Source organism: Chanos chanos, chromosome 8, assembly GCF_902362185.1.
Source record: "Chanos chanos chromosome 8, fChaCha1.1, whole genome shotgun sequence".
NCBI lineage: Eukaryota > Metazoa > Chordata > Actinopteri > Gonorynchiformes > Chanidae > Chanos > Chanos chanos.
Genome location: NC_044502.1, coordinates 35,418,019 through 35,433,464, shown reverse-complemented (window position 1 = coordinate 35,433,464; position 15,446 = coordinate 35,418,019). Strand labels below are relative to the sequence as shown.

The 15,446-nt window shown below is 38.6% G+C and overlaps 1 protein-coding gene across 1 annotated transcript; it reads left to right on the top strand.

The window, feature by feature from the left end:
- The first annotated feature begins 1,558 nt into the window (after positions 1-1,558).
- Positions 1,559-13,167, top strand: pnp4b (purine nucleoside phosphorylase 4b). Its single transcript, XM_030782679.1, has 6 exons — positions 1,559-1,672; positions 2,595-2,767; positions 5,417-5,520; positions 11,034-11,209; positions 11,506-11,696; positions 12,746-13,167. Exons 1-6 carry the CDS (start codon positions 1,650-1,652, stop codon positions 12,967-12,969), a joined length of 891 nt encoding a protein of 296 aa, XP_030638539.1. The 5' UTR covers positions 1,559-1,649; the 3' UTR covers positions 12,970-13,167.
- Positions 13,168-15,446: the final 2,279 nt, after the last annotated feature.

Below are 15,446 nucleotides of genomic sequence, written 5' to 3'. Positions count from 1 at the left end.
TTCCCTTCATTAAGCAAACATATACACTAGAAAATGTGTGCACTTGTATTGGAAAGAAGCAGATGCACATTAGCAGAGGCAGTACATGATATGTAGAATTAAAAAAAACATTTAAAAAAAAACATTCTGCAGAAGCTGTGCTGTAGCTCACTAGTACAACCTCCCTAAAAATCAAGACTGTCAAAGTAACCAGAGCCATCTCAGAAAATAGACATTCCGTTTAGATTTCTACACGTGTATTTTGGAACCATTGAGACAACAGTACAGTATGGTGTTACCACCAATGAAATGAAGTGTCTTTATGTAATGCCCTGCTGTTGCCTGTCCCATGGATTAACATATAATTATGTAAGACACGCCATACATCATGCGATGCATATAGCAAGCAGCAAAATAAGCTAAGCTTTCATGCCCTTTCTATACCTGGGCACTGGAGTTTGTTACACGCACATGGAGAAAAAAAGCTTCTCTAACCTAGCCTCTTTTCTGTCACAGACATTAACAGCTTCATTTCTATTGTGCTTGAGAGTTCACCAGCATTGGATGTTCAGAAAATTAAAAATTAGATTATTCATGTTCATATTCATATTTTAGAAGTACACGATATTAGGAACATTCATTTACAAAGAGAGGTGTTTTTGAAAGAAGAATATTGCCTCCATACAGTTTGGTAAAGCACAGCAAAAGTTGTTCAGTCCAACATTCTGAATGTCTTGTCCAGCTGGATACACTGAATGAATTTACAAGTGCATAGCGATGTTCTTTTCTCAATCTCCTCCAATGCGACTTGACTTGAGCCCTCTAGACACAAGGTAGATTCACAGCATCAAAGAGTGTCTCTGTGTTCCTCCCAACACAGTTCTACCAAGACAAATTAGATGCCATACAAACACATACTTATTTACACCAAGGCTGCCAATGCATCCCCAAACACAAAGCTGGTAAGCATTTATAAGAATGCCGTTCAGAGATGATTCAACATAATCTTCCTACTGTGTTACCATTTGACTTAATGAAGATAAAATCAAGCACATCCTTGTCTGTTTCACTTTCTCTCAGTGAAGGACACAGAGAGGTGACCAGTGGATCATGCGTCACTGCTCATCAGTAGATGGACACTGGACAACTTGACACTTGCCAGCTCTGAGGGAGGAAGACAGGATGGTCATCTTTTTAAGAAAAGCACTAAAATCCTTCTCCAAAACCTCATTTTCTTTTTTTTTATCCCCAGGCATAATTTTTCCAAGAGCTCTAAAATGCTTTCTGTGTGCAAATGGTTAAACTGGAGGAAAAAGCCAAAAGATATCTAGCCATCAAGGAGCAGTTTGCGAGGTCGAAGCAACTGAGAAACGTTGCACCATGACCTTTCACAGAGAAATGAGAGATTAGGCCAAAACAAACACATTTTGTGGTTTGTTTGGTGTGTGTGTGAGACAGATCGTGATGGTTCAGCACTGTGTTGTAAATTTGTGGAAATCACTCTAATATTCCCTCTCCCATTTTAAACTCAGCCAATGAGATGAGACCAGGCATGCATATGAATGACTGTCTCTCAGAGCTCTCTCTCTCTTTCTCTCTTATCTATTTCCACAGTACACAGCTCTTATCATTTCTCGAGTGTCTGACAGTAAACTATACAGACTGGGAGCATGCACACCAAAGAAAATTCATGGTAAATCACTGCTATCTATTCATAAATATATGTGTGTATGTTTATGTTACACTCGTAATATTATGATTTTTGTAAGAAGTTTATCAGCTCTTCCTAAGTATTGAAAGGTGTGGCTAAAAAAGAAGGATTGGTCTCTGTAAAACTAAAAAAGTCACTGGAATATTAAATTTGGCAAAGGGTAAAATTAGATTTAGTGAACAGCAAATCAGTATTGTTGAGATGTTTTCAGTCCATGATACAGTAGATCCCTCTGTGAACATAAGTCAACATCTGTAATTTATAATGTTAAGTAACTGTTTGTACTCTTCTGTTCCATGGTTGCATAAATTTTATGCAGCGTCAAAGTAATATGTATGTCTTTTGTGTATGTCACGTCAAATCGAGCTAATAAATTATCTTGTCACTGCAACTTGCAAACTATAAATTAGATTGTGTTAGAATTAAATTAAATTGTAAATTGGGAAGAAATTAGATTATGTTAGTGTTATACTCTTTTTCTGATATCCATCAGCTTTTCCTAAATGTAGTCCTCATTGTGACATGTTTTATGCAACCAGTAAAGGGTTGCTAAGGGTTTAAGATTTGTGAGCTCAATTTAATGTGTTGGTGTAAGCCTAAATCAATTCTGTAGGTTCCCCGAATGGTTGGCTAAGGTCTGAGAAATGTCTTAAGTTTTATGTACATGTTTGTATTAAGACCCTTATGTCATTAGTTAAATATATTACACAAATAAACCTTAAGGAGAAAATGAGAACAAGTTCTACACAGGAAAAGCAGTACAAATCTCAAACTACTTCACTTTCAAGGAGCAAAATAAGGGAAGATCAGTGGTTTTCTGAGGAGAGAGTGAATCATGGAACAGTTTTTATTATGTTTAAGTCTAATCTGCTCTGATTGCATGGTCACGTCTATCCTGGAGCAGCTGCTGCTCGTTTGATGACTGTAAGCTGACTACAGAATGGCTCTTGAGCCGAACGAGACACAGGCCCAAGATAGCTGTGGTGTGTGGATCTGGACTCGGTCTCCTTGCCGACAGCGTGTCTAACAAACAGGTTTTCCGGTATGAAGACATTCCAAATTTCCCTGTGAGCACAGGTAAGAGTCCACAGCAATATGACTTCCCTGCTCAGTGCCTTCGTTTTAAGCTGAGCTGTTACTATAATAAAAACAGCGGCGAAAGGATATTAATTGAGCTCCAGACAGTCGTAACTGGTCCTTGACTATTTGTTCATCATCAGTGCTTGTTTTGTTTGTTTGTTTGTTTAATTCTCATTGCTCGGCGCTGCGCATACACTATGTTGACAGATACCATCACTCCTACTTCATGATATCCTCCAACAGTCTTATCCAAGAGTTCCTATACTGAGGATTTAATTGCCTATTCATTTCTCTGTTTGCTGTTAGTTAAACTATTGAACACTGAAAGGCTCTTTGTCTGTTAGCCTATCCTTTCACTGGAATACATTGTCTTTCCTTTTCGTATGCATCTATGTTAATTACGGATAATGCGAACCTCCAAAATGTATTCAAAAAGCTCTGCAGTAGAGCAAAGCAGAAGATGAGCTTAGCTGTTTGTTTTTTTTTTTATTATGCTGATACAGTCAGCCAGCTGTAATTTTACTCAGGCAAATCAGTCCATAAAAACGTCAGCAAACAAAATATAGAGTTATTGTTTTTGCTTTGTGCCTGTGGGAAGGAAGTGAGGGTTTAAATATGCTGCTCATTGAGTTTTACAGTTAACAAATTATTCCCACCTCCTTGTAAAATGGAACAAGAATGAGTAAGTGGTTCACATGAATAAAATATCATTATTTGAGTAAAAATAGCCCCTTGTACCTGCCACAGGGCCTTCTTATCATGATATCTTGGACATATTTAAATATTTATAGTGGTGAAGTGAATATATAATCCTTATATGTGATCAAATGCAGCTAATGATGTGTACAGTTCTTTTACTGCGTTTGTATGTGTGTGTGTGTGTATGTGAGTCCCTATATGAACATATGAAGAATAATAAAATGATGTTTATAGTGAAGAGCATAAATAAAAGGTAGAGGTACTCTTGTACGGTGCTTAGGGAATATTTAATATGGAGTTTAATTTCAGTTTTTCTTAGAATCTTCTCTCCAATCCTGAAGTTAATTTAAGCTTGTCAGTGTTGGTTAAGACAAACTCACTCTATACCCTGTGGTAATGACTTTTAATTATGGAAACTAATTGACACTTTGTGTTGCTTTGACAACCATTTGCTCTGCATTACTAGGTTAAACAGGCTGCTAAGCCTCCTCAGAATATAAATAGGCTCACTCTACCATATTTTTAGTCAATGCATAGGATATATATATATCCATGCAATATTGCAACATAAGCTCCACATAAACTTGTCCAGCTCAGGCACAACTGCTTTCATTAAAGTTTTAACTGACTCTAAAAATAAGGGATGATGACATTTTCATTTGCATGTGTATGATAAATGCAGCAGTGTCTTATAACTTTTACAACACTTGATGAACAATCTCCCTTGTAAGCTTATATTTAACTTTTCACATGATAGCATTTGTTTCAACACCCTGAACCACACTGAAAAGTTTTATGACAAATATCATATCAAGACTTGTTCATCGAAACGTTAACGTGGTCATTAATTTCGGAAGATTTTATTAAATAAATTTCATGGGTGAAATAAGCCCCCCGCCCCCCCTTCAGTTTTTCCCAGGACCATTCGTCAATGCTTACTCATAAAAAAGGAGAGAAGCAGACACAATTACTGAGCCTATACATTTTACAGCAGATTTTTGGCCCAAGCGAATCTTGTCAGGCGGAACTCAAGGTCAAATTTACATAATCTCCTCTCCATCCGATCCAGTCAGCCATATCCTTACGTTTCTCAAAACAAATAGCTAGAGCGATGTTTCACTCTCAGCCACTAGGTCTTTACAAACAAAATCTGGACGTTCACTGAGTTAAGTAATGACTAAGTTTTCCCAAGAGGTTTAGCATCCCTAAGGCTCAAGACATGAAGTGTCCTGACCTTGATGAATAGATTCAATTAAATTGCCGTGCAGGGGCAGCTATTTCACTTTGAAGCTACATCTAAGAACCACCTTTCGATGCTGTTTGGGCCTTGGAAAGTCAAACATTCATTATACTCAAACATTGTATGGAAAAGTATGAGGGAAACATTTTAGCTTCTTTTCTAGAGGGTGTGTAAGAAAAACACGGGTTGTCTTTTTCCTTGCATTGTGTTGTATGGAATACTAGAGCCAGGAATAATATATAGATTTAAAGGGATAAATGCTAAATGGTTGTGGTTTGAAAGGGAGGACAAAGAGTAAGCACATTACCTTGTTGGAGGCTTATCAGATAGAGCCATCCTACCAGCACTATATTTTAGATTTAATCATAACAATGCTTTGTTCATCATGCAGTGCAAGAGTGGAACCATCATGTATTAAAGATAAAAATTGTGTGAGAGAGCCGTTTTTTGTATTTTTTGTACTTTTTTGTGCTTTGTTTTTTGTAGAATGTGTATGCTCAAGTGCATCATAAAGAGGTAGGGATTTCTCTGCAAAGAATAACATTCTTAACCAGTAATTCCAGGGATTTAAAGGAATTGCTCATACTCAACTTTGGTCACAAAATATGCAAAACTAGTACAAGTAGTTCCCTTCTGTACAAATAGAGAAGTTAATTCAGTCTCTCTCTCTCTCTCTCTCTCTCTCTCTCTCTCTCATACACACACAGTCCCTGGTCATGAGGGGTGCCTTGTGTTTGGTCATGTGAAAGATAAATCCTGTGTCTTCATGCAGGGAAGATTCCACCTTTATGAGGGGTACTCCTTGTGCAAGGTGAGTTCAAACTGACAACAGAGCTTGATAAGTGACATGTTACTTTACTTGAGTAAACCTTTGTGTTCTCCTCTTTATCATTTTAATTCAAGGCCACCAGAACATTTACTATATAATAACACACCAAAGTTTTTCTGCAGTGGAATTTGTACAATATTATCCTGTTCTTGAAGAGATTTTTTTTTCAGATTTCAACCCTACTCAAGTAAAGGAACTGTACTTTTTCAGCAGTGTTTTTTCCTTCATTGTGTGATGCTTCTATTTTCATGCTACCCCTTGCCTACTGTGATTCAGATAATAGGAAGGATGTCTTATTGCTATTTTTGTCGCCAGTATGCTCATTTTTGATGAACCCTATTCAGTTCTTCTTATTTACAACCCATGTGTATGTGCAGAAATTATTTAGGTGTGGTGTTATAAATTTGTCCTTTGTTTATAGTAGTAGACACCAACTCATTCAAAATAGCAAAACAAAATGGTTCATATCTGTCTAAGCTTTGGCTGTTTCATTATCCTGGGTCATCGCTGTCTCAGCAAGGACAAGCGAGCCTCTAGCAAACTCCTATTTGTAAAACAGGGAGGAACTGGCACCTTCTGCTTGGTCCATTAACTTTATCTGTCACAATCTGAAACCACCTGGCATGATGATGGAGACTCAGAGAGAGCTGAAACTGTATAGACACACACTCTCAAATAACACTCTCATCTCTAAAATGCATTAGGGTGGTTCAGCAACCACAAATAGTTTCACAATATATCTGAAAAAAAAAAAACCAGATGAATGATTTCATCAAATATTAATGAGATACATAAATATCAAGAGCTCTTGCTTCTAACTTTTATCATGGGACACATCAATGAAATCGTATGTTTTTAGCTTGAGACAATAATTCAGAACCTGAGGTTTCAGTGCTGTATATCAGAGCCAGCTTGCTGATTGAAAATCTATGCTGAATGGCATTCAGGCCTGTGTCCCTCTGCGCACTAATTCATCCTCTGACCGAGTTTCACTGAGGACAGCATAAATTTTCTTAGTTCTTGGCCTGCTTCACAGCCGCCTGAAAGAAGAGAACTCAAATTTGCACACATCCGTCTTTGGGAATTATTTATCTGTCACACCAAGTGCCAAGGATCTACTTTTCGCTAAATTGCCAAGGAATCTACGTCCTCTGATGGTGCAGAGGGACTGTCAGAGTAATTGCAGCACTGACAACATGACACAATGCATTACAATCAGATGTCATGGCCACCTTGCACCTCTACAGTGAGGTTAGAACTTTCTTAATGTAAGGCTAAAGCATTAAATCTGTCAATCATTGCCTTTTTTTTTTCGGTCAGCGTAATGACACCTCATTTCTGAGTTTACTGAATCTGAAGATGCATGAATTTGGTTATGTAGGAGAATAGATGTAAGGTAACTGTATTTTGTCTGTGCTCAGAATCTTAAGTCAGGGAATGGTTATAGTTAAATGGTGTTAGTGTTTGACTTAACATTTACTGTGAACTATTAACTGTAACCTACCTAAACCACTGGCATAACAGCAACAAGAAATGTATCTCAGTATTTGCATTGCTAAATGACAAAACACATCAAATGATCCAATGACATAAACGTCAGTGATTACCTACAACAGTTAGAATGAAAAAACCACACCACTGTGTTATGATGGTTGGAACGGGCCAATATTTTATATTTTTTCAGCCGCTTCTTTCAATGGATGCATTAGGGGAATCTATTTTTGAAAAAAGGTTCTTAAAGTCTGCTTTCGAAGTATGGGAAATTCTTCTTATAATTTGACATTAGATTTTCATGGGATAAGATGTAAATTTTAAGATGGAATACATCAGTGCTGATAAACTCAAACAAATACTAATCAAGCTTAAACTTTATGTCTTGCGCTCTGTAAGATAAATCAATCTGGTTTTTTGAAGCTAGTGTAAATAACACCTTCCACAAAGGTATAAAGATGAACTCAAGCATAAAAAATAGCTCACTGTTGGAATATGTATTTACAAATAAATAACAATTCATCAGTCCAGTAGAGCTACTACTACTATGTCCTACTACTGAATTCTTAAAAGAAGGAGAAAAATTATGTGCTTAGAAGAATTTCAGTAATTTTCAATAAAAAGCACAAGGCTTGGTTAAAATTATGAATTTTCTAAATTTGTCTAAGTCACAGTAGACTGTGGGCGTATGGGGTTATTTGCCTCTCCACACTGTAACTAGCATAGCTATTGCACTACAATTGTAACTGTGTTTCATTTCAAGGGCCCTTATCACATCCAATCACTTTACACTTTAGTAGAGCTCTTACCTTGAACCTACATACCTACACTGGCCACTTTATGAGGTGTAACTACATTATAGGTACACCATATAGGTGTACGCTTACAGTCTGTAAAACATCTATTGCCATGCACCATTTCATCAATGTTCAGTTTCTTACCACAGGACCACTGTTGACCGGATATTATTTGGGTCTGTTCTCACCATGGACCATTCTCAACACAGCAGTGTCACTGACATGGTGGTGGCATGGTAGTGGTTGTCATGCAGGTATGAGTGTATCAGGCACAGCAGCATTGTTGAGGTTTTTAAATGTGTCAGTGTCACTGCTGGGTAGACAGTGGTCCACCACCCAAAAATATCCAGCCAACTGCAGTCCTGTGGTCAGAAACTGACCATGGATGAAGGGCTGGAGGATGGCTAACACAAATTGTGAATGGTAACAGATGGGCCATAGTCTCTAAATGTACACCTACGAGGTGTACCTAAGAGCTGGGTGTTTCTAATAAAATAGGCTGGTGAATATGGAATGCGTCCTTACAGGTGAGGTCCTGGAAAGGAGCATGTTTTATTGGTGGTTGACTTGAAATCAGAAGGTTTCCGATGGAACTGTAGCACAGGGATTGTGACTTAGAGAGGACACAGCAAGAGAAGACAAACATTCCTTCACACAGGGATCGACCACAATAGACAGACGTAAGCTTCCACGCTATAGACATCGTCTCCATAAAGTACGTAACCTATACAAGAGAGAAATGAGAATGAAGCCAAAAAAAAAGTCACAACTGTGAATGAACACACGTCTTAAAAATCATTTTTCTCTAAAAGTCTTCTTGAAAACTTCCAGGTGGCTCTATGAATAGAACAAAAAATGGCTTATTGTTTCAAATTTCAGGATGAATTTAGTACTACCAATACTAACATTCATAAGCAAAACATTCATTTTATGACGGCAGAGAGACTCTTAGAGCAGGGTGCTCTCCTCTTTTAGTGTGGATCTCATCTGGGAGGGATCTTCTCTGTTTCCTCTTCCCTTTCAAAGAAACGCATATTACCTACAAAATTATTAAACAGAAATATCTGAATTAAAAATGGTTCCCTCAGCTGCATACACAACAGAACCCTGAGCCCTAAAAAATGAATAACATTTAAATGAGTGGCAGGAGAATAGTCTACAGTTCTACAAAATGGCTAACATCAGTACCTCGTTTTAGATCTAGTGAGACACTAAAATCAATTTCTTCTAAATATATTCCAGGGTGTTGGCAACAACTGATGCAACTTTGGATCTCGATGGTATTTATTTTTCTCTGACATTCTTTCCCCTCTTTCTCCAATCTTCTCTCTCTCATTTCTCTTACCTGATGACACAAATCTGTTGATGTAATTCTCATGCTCCATACATCACTGACAGAGAAAAAGATCAAAATTAGATATAACAGCACAGTTTTTTTTTCATTTGTGAGATATGATTCAGTTTTACAACAATTATTCCAAAATTTGGTGGATTAATTTTAATGAATAAAATCCAAAAGTTTACAGGTTCTTATCCCTCAAATCTGCGTTCTGTTCCACAGCATAAATATCCATTGCTGATACAGACGACACAGTGGCTGAGTGGGTGAACAATGTTACTGCTATGGCTTAGATTATGCCAAGGCAATTTGCTATGACAGCAAAACCACACTTGCAAACTACAGTCACCAGCCATTTTATACTTCATAAGCTTTGATCTCTTAGTTGTCCACAGTGCCATGGATAAGGTTAATTGGACAGTTTACATGGATAACCCTTCCCTGACCTCAGTTAGTGCTCTGGACTGAGTAGAGAAGCAGTTCTATAATGTTTAGATGAGGTCTGTAGTCGGATGTAGTCTGTCACAATGACTGCTTTTATCTGACCACTGGGTACAATCTGATACTCACAGTAACAGCCCACACTTCATTGGTGTTTACCTCTGCAATGAAAGAATGAACCAGGAATAGGGAGAGAGCGAGAGAAAAGATAAATTGAAAGAAGAAGAGGGGGAGAGAATTTCATTTGCTATTGATTTTTGTGGTCTGATGTAATTTAGAATGTTCAGGTCATTGTACCGCCATCCATATGTCCAAATGATATTGTAAACAGTATCCCAAATTTCATTATCTTTTTTCTGACCACAGAGATACGCTTGTATGAATGCACATTGGAATTTGCGAAAATTCAATTTACTGTATTCTTTGAAACTTTAGATAAAATTGTGTGGGGGGGAAATGATCTGAAATTATAGTAATCTTATGAAACTATTGCAACCTATCAGGACAGAAACACCATAAGGAACATTTATTTGCTCTCTATGCTCTTTCAGCAAGGTTATGACTAGCAAAAACAATAAGGCATGAAGAAGTGATAAGGTACTGTGAATTTACATCTGATCTCTTTGAGATTTTTCAGTCTGCGGATGCTGCTACTTTAATTAAAGGTATAATATTAGCTTAATTCTCTAAAATTCCCTCTTACCTTCTCCCACAACCTAGTGGTGTGAGGCCATGATGGTGGTAACGGTGGTGTCATTTTCACACGTTGTCTCAGGTTCATCAGCTGGAGAGTGGGCTGACAGACTGTGACATCCCCATTGAGCTGTGTTACACTGGGCCTGCTAGTTCATTAGTCATCTGCCTCCCTCACTGACAGAACCCATAATGGCTCTCCTCCAAAATCCTATATTTATCTCATTTAGAGCCTGCGAGCCCTTTATCAGCCGTCTCGTAGGTGCAGCTGGGCACCATCACAGGTCACTTCATGTTATGCCACACATTTTGTGCTGTAATGCATTTTGTGTGTGTGTGTGTGCATGTACATGTGTGTAGTTGTGGTTTGTGTTCACGGGTGTGTACGTATGTGTGTGTGTGTTTAGTGTTTGCGTCTGTGCGTGTATATGTAGTTCCATGAGTATAAGGTATAAAAAGAGATGTTACTCACTGTTCAGCCTATGTGACCAGTGGATGAAGGTGGTTGCGAGTGGGGCTGAAGGTTGCTCCATTTCATGTAATGACATGACTGAGACAATACCAGACCTAACCAAGCATGTCTGATATATGTGATACGCCATCCACCAGCAGCAGATTAAGAATACAAAACTGCTCTCACGTTTGGAAATGTCACAATGAAAGCTCTTAGTCGTAATGCCTCTCCGTTGTGGCCAATCCCATTGTGACCAAGTGTTTGCTTATGTTCTCTTCAGGTCACGTTCCCTGTGCGGATTTTCAAGCTGATGGGAGTGGAGACCATTATGGTAACAAATGCCTCAGGAGGCCTGTGTCAGGACTTCAAAGTGGGAGACATTATGATCATTAAGGATCACATTAACTTGCCTGGCTTTGCTGGACAGCACCCGCTGTGTGGGCCGAATGATGAACGGTAGGAGGGAGGGTGGGGAGGAAGGAAGGAATGGGAATGTTGAGAGAGCAGAGAGAGAATGAGAAAAATAGAGGGAGAGAGAGAGAGAAAGAAGGGTGGAATGTGTACCTAAAACTAATCTGTTTTGTTATGCTTTATTTATTTGATATTAATCAATTCACACAGTAGGAGTTATTATTTAATATCTATTGACAAACCAATCGGCATACTCGACAAATTCACCCACAAACACGTTATGAAATGTGTGGCTATGTGTTTATCATTGTTTATGCTTCAGATTTGGGTTTGTGTTTCAGATTTGGAATCCGGTTCCCCTGCATGTCTGATGCCTACAGTAAGGAACTGAGAAAACTGGCGCTGGACATCAGTGCTGAGCTAGGCTACTCCAACTTTGTGCGTGAAGGTGTTTACTGCATGGTCAGTGGGCCAAACTTTGAGACAGTCGCTGAGGCTCGTATGTTGCACATTCTGGGAAGTGATTCAGTAGGTGAGTGTGTGCAGTGGGTGAGTGTGTGCAGTTGGTGAGTGTGTGCAGTTGGTGAGTGTGTACAGTTGGTGAGTGTGTGCAGTTGGTGAGTGTGTGCAGTTGGTGAGTGTGTGCAGTGGGTGAGTGTGTGCAGTAGGTGAGTGTGTACAGTAAGTAAGTGTGTGCAGTTGGTGGGCATACATTCATCCCCTTCATTCACTATACTGGTTATTCCTAACCTAATCTAACATAGCCAGGATCTAGCATAGTTTAGGGAAGGGTTCTCTTTTTAAAAAGCCACCTTATGCGTCATTGATACTGGCTCGTGAGTGATTTTTTTTCCCTCCCAAAACTCAGATAATCTCCTTTTTGTTAGCTCAACTAAAAATTGTCAAGTGTTATTCCCTGCAGAACGACAAAGTGGAGTGAATTTATCAAGTTGGTGTCTGGCCGCGAAAGACAACATGTCAACACATCTCACCTCCTCCCTCTCTGTTTGTTTAGTGCTGAGAGCACAAAGCAATGGCAACAGCTTGGTTCGTCTCAAAGGCTGCTTGTGAATAAATCATATGTGCTGTTGAAGCAGCCGGATCTCCAAGCAAAGGCGGGTTCTACTAATTGGACTAGATTAAGCCGACAACACTCAACCCGCGAGTGCCTAAAATTGGTGATTAGATCAGATTAAACCCTGTACAGATTATAGGTAATCATACATACAAAGTCTTGTCATTATCAGGAGTGTTTTTAAGAAACAAAGAGCACCTCTCAAAGGTTTGCATATTGTAAAAAGCCATCGCTATGACAACAGCACTGTGTTCTGTTTGATTGGATACCCCTGGAGTGGGGGTGTGGTCAACGTGTGTATATATGTGTGTCTTATTGCCTATAACATTGGCCAGGCATGCAGCGGGGAGTGAATCCTGCTCATTAAGAATTAACGGTGAGAACGAGACCTGTTCTTCTTTATTAATGATGCAGCGCAGGGCTCCCGTAGAGTGTTTTGCACCACGGAGGTAATTGCCATTTAATTAACAGCACTTTTCTCTATGCCCCCACTCGCCATCCCCTAGGCATGAGCACAGTCCCCGAGGTGACGGTGGCCAAACACTGTGGCCTCCGTGTCTTTGGGCTCTCACTCATCACCAACAAGGTGTCCCTGGACTACAGCCGTGAGGAGAAGGTCAACCATGAGGAGGTGCTTCAGATCAGCAAGATGAGGGCGGAGATGCTGCAGAAGGTGCTCCAAACCCTCATCGCTCGTTCCAACCAGCTTGAATCTATCAATACCAACTGACACCAGAGACGGCTGTATCACAGTCACTGACAGTAGCCATGGCAGGTGTGCTTAGCATGTTTGTCTATCATCTAGTCCATTTATCTAATTTAAAAAAAAAAAAAAAACAAAACCAAAAAAAATGTTCATATTGAATTTTGTAAATTTATATTAAGTAATAACTTCCCCATTAAACTTTCAAGTTCAAGTTCAATGTAACACTAGTGTTTAGTCTTTTTTTTTTCACTGTAATCCTTTCATAAGCTACTTTATTTAATTTAAAAGTCACTATTTAATCCACTGAGGAGAAACTGTCTTTCAGTCAGAATTCATATTTTTCCTTGTGGCAGTAAACTTCGCGTTCAGAAACCAACTTCAGTATTCCTCATTTTTCTATTGCCAAGCTATTGTATTTTTCTCTTTTACTGGTAGTTTTGAATATTTATAATTTAACAAAATTTTAACTGTATGACAACAGCTATGTCAAAGAGCTGACTGTATGTTTGTACTCGGAAACATATAGCTTTCACCCAAGAGAGTTTCATATTTTTGCCTATGACATTTTGTAGCTCTAAAGGGAAAAAAAACCCCAAAACAAAACAACAACAACAACAAAAACTAGGGGGAAAGACCATATAGATTATTTAAGTGAAAAATTACAGTGACCCTAAACAGCATGATGGAAGAAGAAAGTATAGGAGAAAGTGGCTGAAAGGCACAGGAAAAACCATTTAAAACCACTGCTCTTCACACCCGCTTACTATTACCTCAAGACTATACACAGACAAACTGCAGTGCTATCCCTGGGGTTAGGACACAGGGACCTGGCCTTGGCACTGAGGAGCTCCAGAGATGATGAGGCTCTTCTGCCTTGGTAAGAATGAGACTGCATGATTGAGCTTCCCCTGTGATATGGGAGGTGCTGAGAATCAATATGGAAAGACAAGTAAGAGAGTCATGACCTATGACTCAAATTCCATGACACACACAATTGTTGTTGTAAGTTACACATCATACGTTAAAGGCCGGCTGCTCAGCATCTTAGTTCGTATTTACAATACAGCCAATCAGCCTTTTGGTAGCTAAACACAAACTTGAAGACATCGCACCACAAATATGACTGCTAATTTGGACGACTGTGAAACTGGATGTTCTTAAATGAATTGGAAGATAAGAACGGGCTAATTAATCATAATGAATTAAAATGATGTTAACGTGTGATGACGGCTATTCAGCTGTTGTTACTTGGAGCTATGAAGGTAAATTCATTTGAGCAGAATAAAGCTGAATTAATCCTCGCATTCTGACTCACACAAATGGAATGAAAAATAATTGACACAAAGCAAATTGAAAGACTAGTCATAATAGCACTGGTTAAAATGTTTTATGAAACATCAGTTTTGATGCCATCAAGTCTAAAGGCTAAATGTTTCCAATTTAATATTGTACTGCTTTTTAGCCTTTAACTCTCATTAAATTTCTCTTTTTTAATTCGCTCTGACAAACACAAGGTTTGCTTTTTGCAATTTGACTTGATGACAGTGAAAAGAAAAACATCATTTAGACATTTCAATGGGGTTTAAATGAGAAGATCTATGACAACTGTAAGCCTCTTGAGTGTGTGTGAAAGTGAAAACCTGAAAGTGAATGCAAAGCGTATCCATACCAATTATATGCAAAGAAAGGGACATTATCTTGAAAAATTGCAGTCAGCATTAAAATCTGTCTCTTTTTACACATTTGTGGCTCAGTAGTGCAGAAGATTGTGATGACCTATCTATTGTTCTGGGCTGAGTTAAATCTTTAATCAAAAATTCCTCCAACCCACCACCTCCTTCTAAAGCACAGGTCAAACTCACACTGATACTGATCTTTACGAGAAGAAAGCTTCACTGCATCATTATAGGGCATGAAATGCACCCCTCAGAGAATAATGAGTTGAGAATTGCACTATGGTTTGGTATTAGCCATGCAGTGGTTAAAATGATTAAATTTTATAAGATGTGTCCATTATTCACCAGCTGACCGTGTTAGAGAGTATTTCTTGCATCTTCTCTCATCTGGTTTGCCCTAAGTGAAATCCACATATCTGCAATACATTACAATCAAATCCAAGTTCTGAGTGTGGTTTGTTTGAGAATAATTATCCCTCATTACAGTGAAAAATCATGACACCAATTTTCATGTCTAAGTGTTATGTGATATGGAAGATTAACTTTCATATTCAAAGATAATTTATATGTATTCTCTCCTTGTCTCCCAATTTGTCCAAGTCCAAGTACTTACAATCTTCCATGGCAGACATATTAGTCAAGGTGGGTGATGTCTCATCTTGGAGGAGGCTGTTCTTTCAAAACATTTGATACAGGTTGATTCTGTCAAAGCACAAGTTGTGTAGTATTATCCAATATAACACTGCACATAGCAGACAATATCGGCTATAATCTAGCCTCAGCTGCATAGGCACCTGATCATCAGGGAAAGAGAGTGGAGATTAT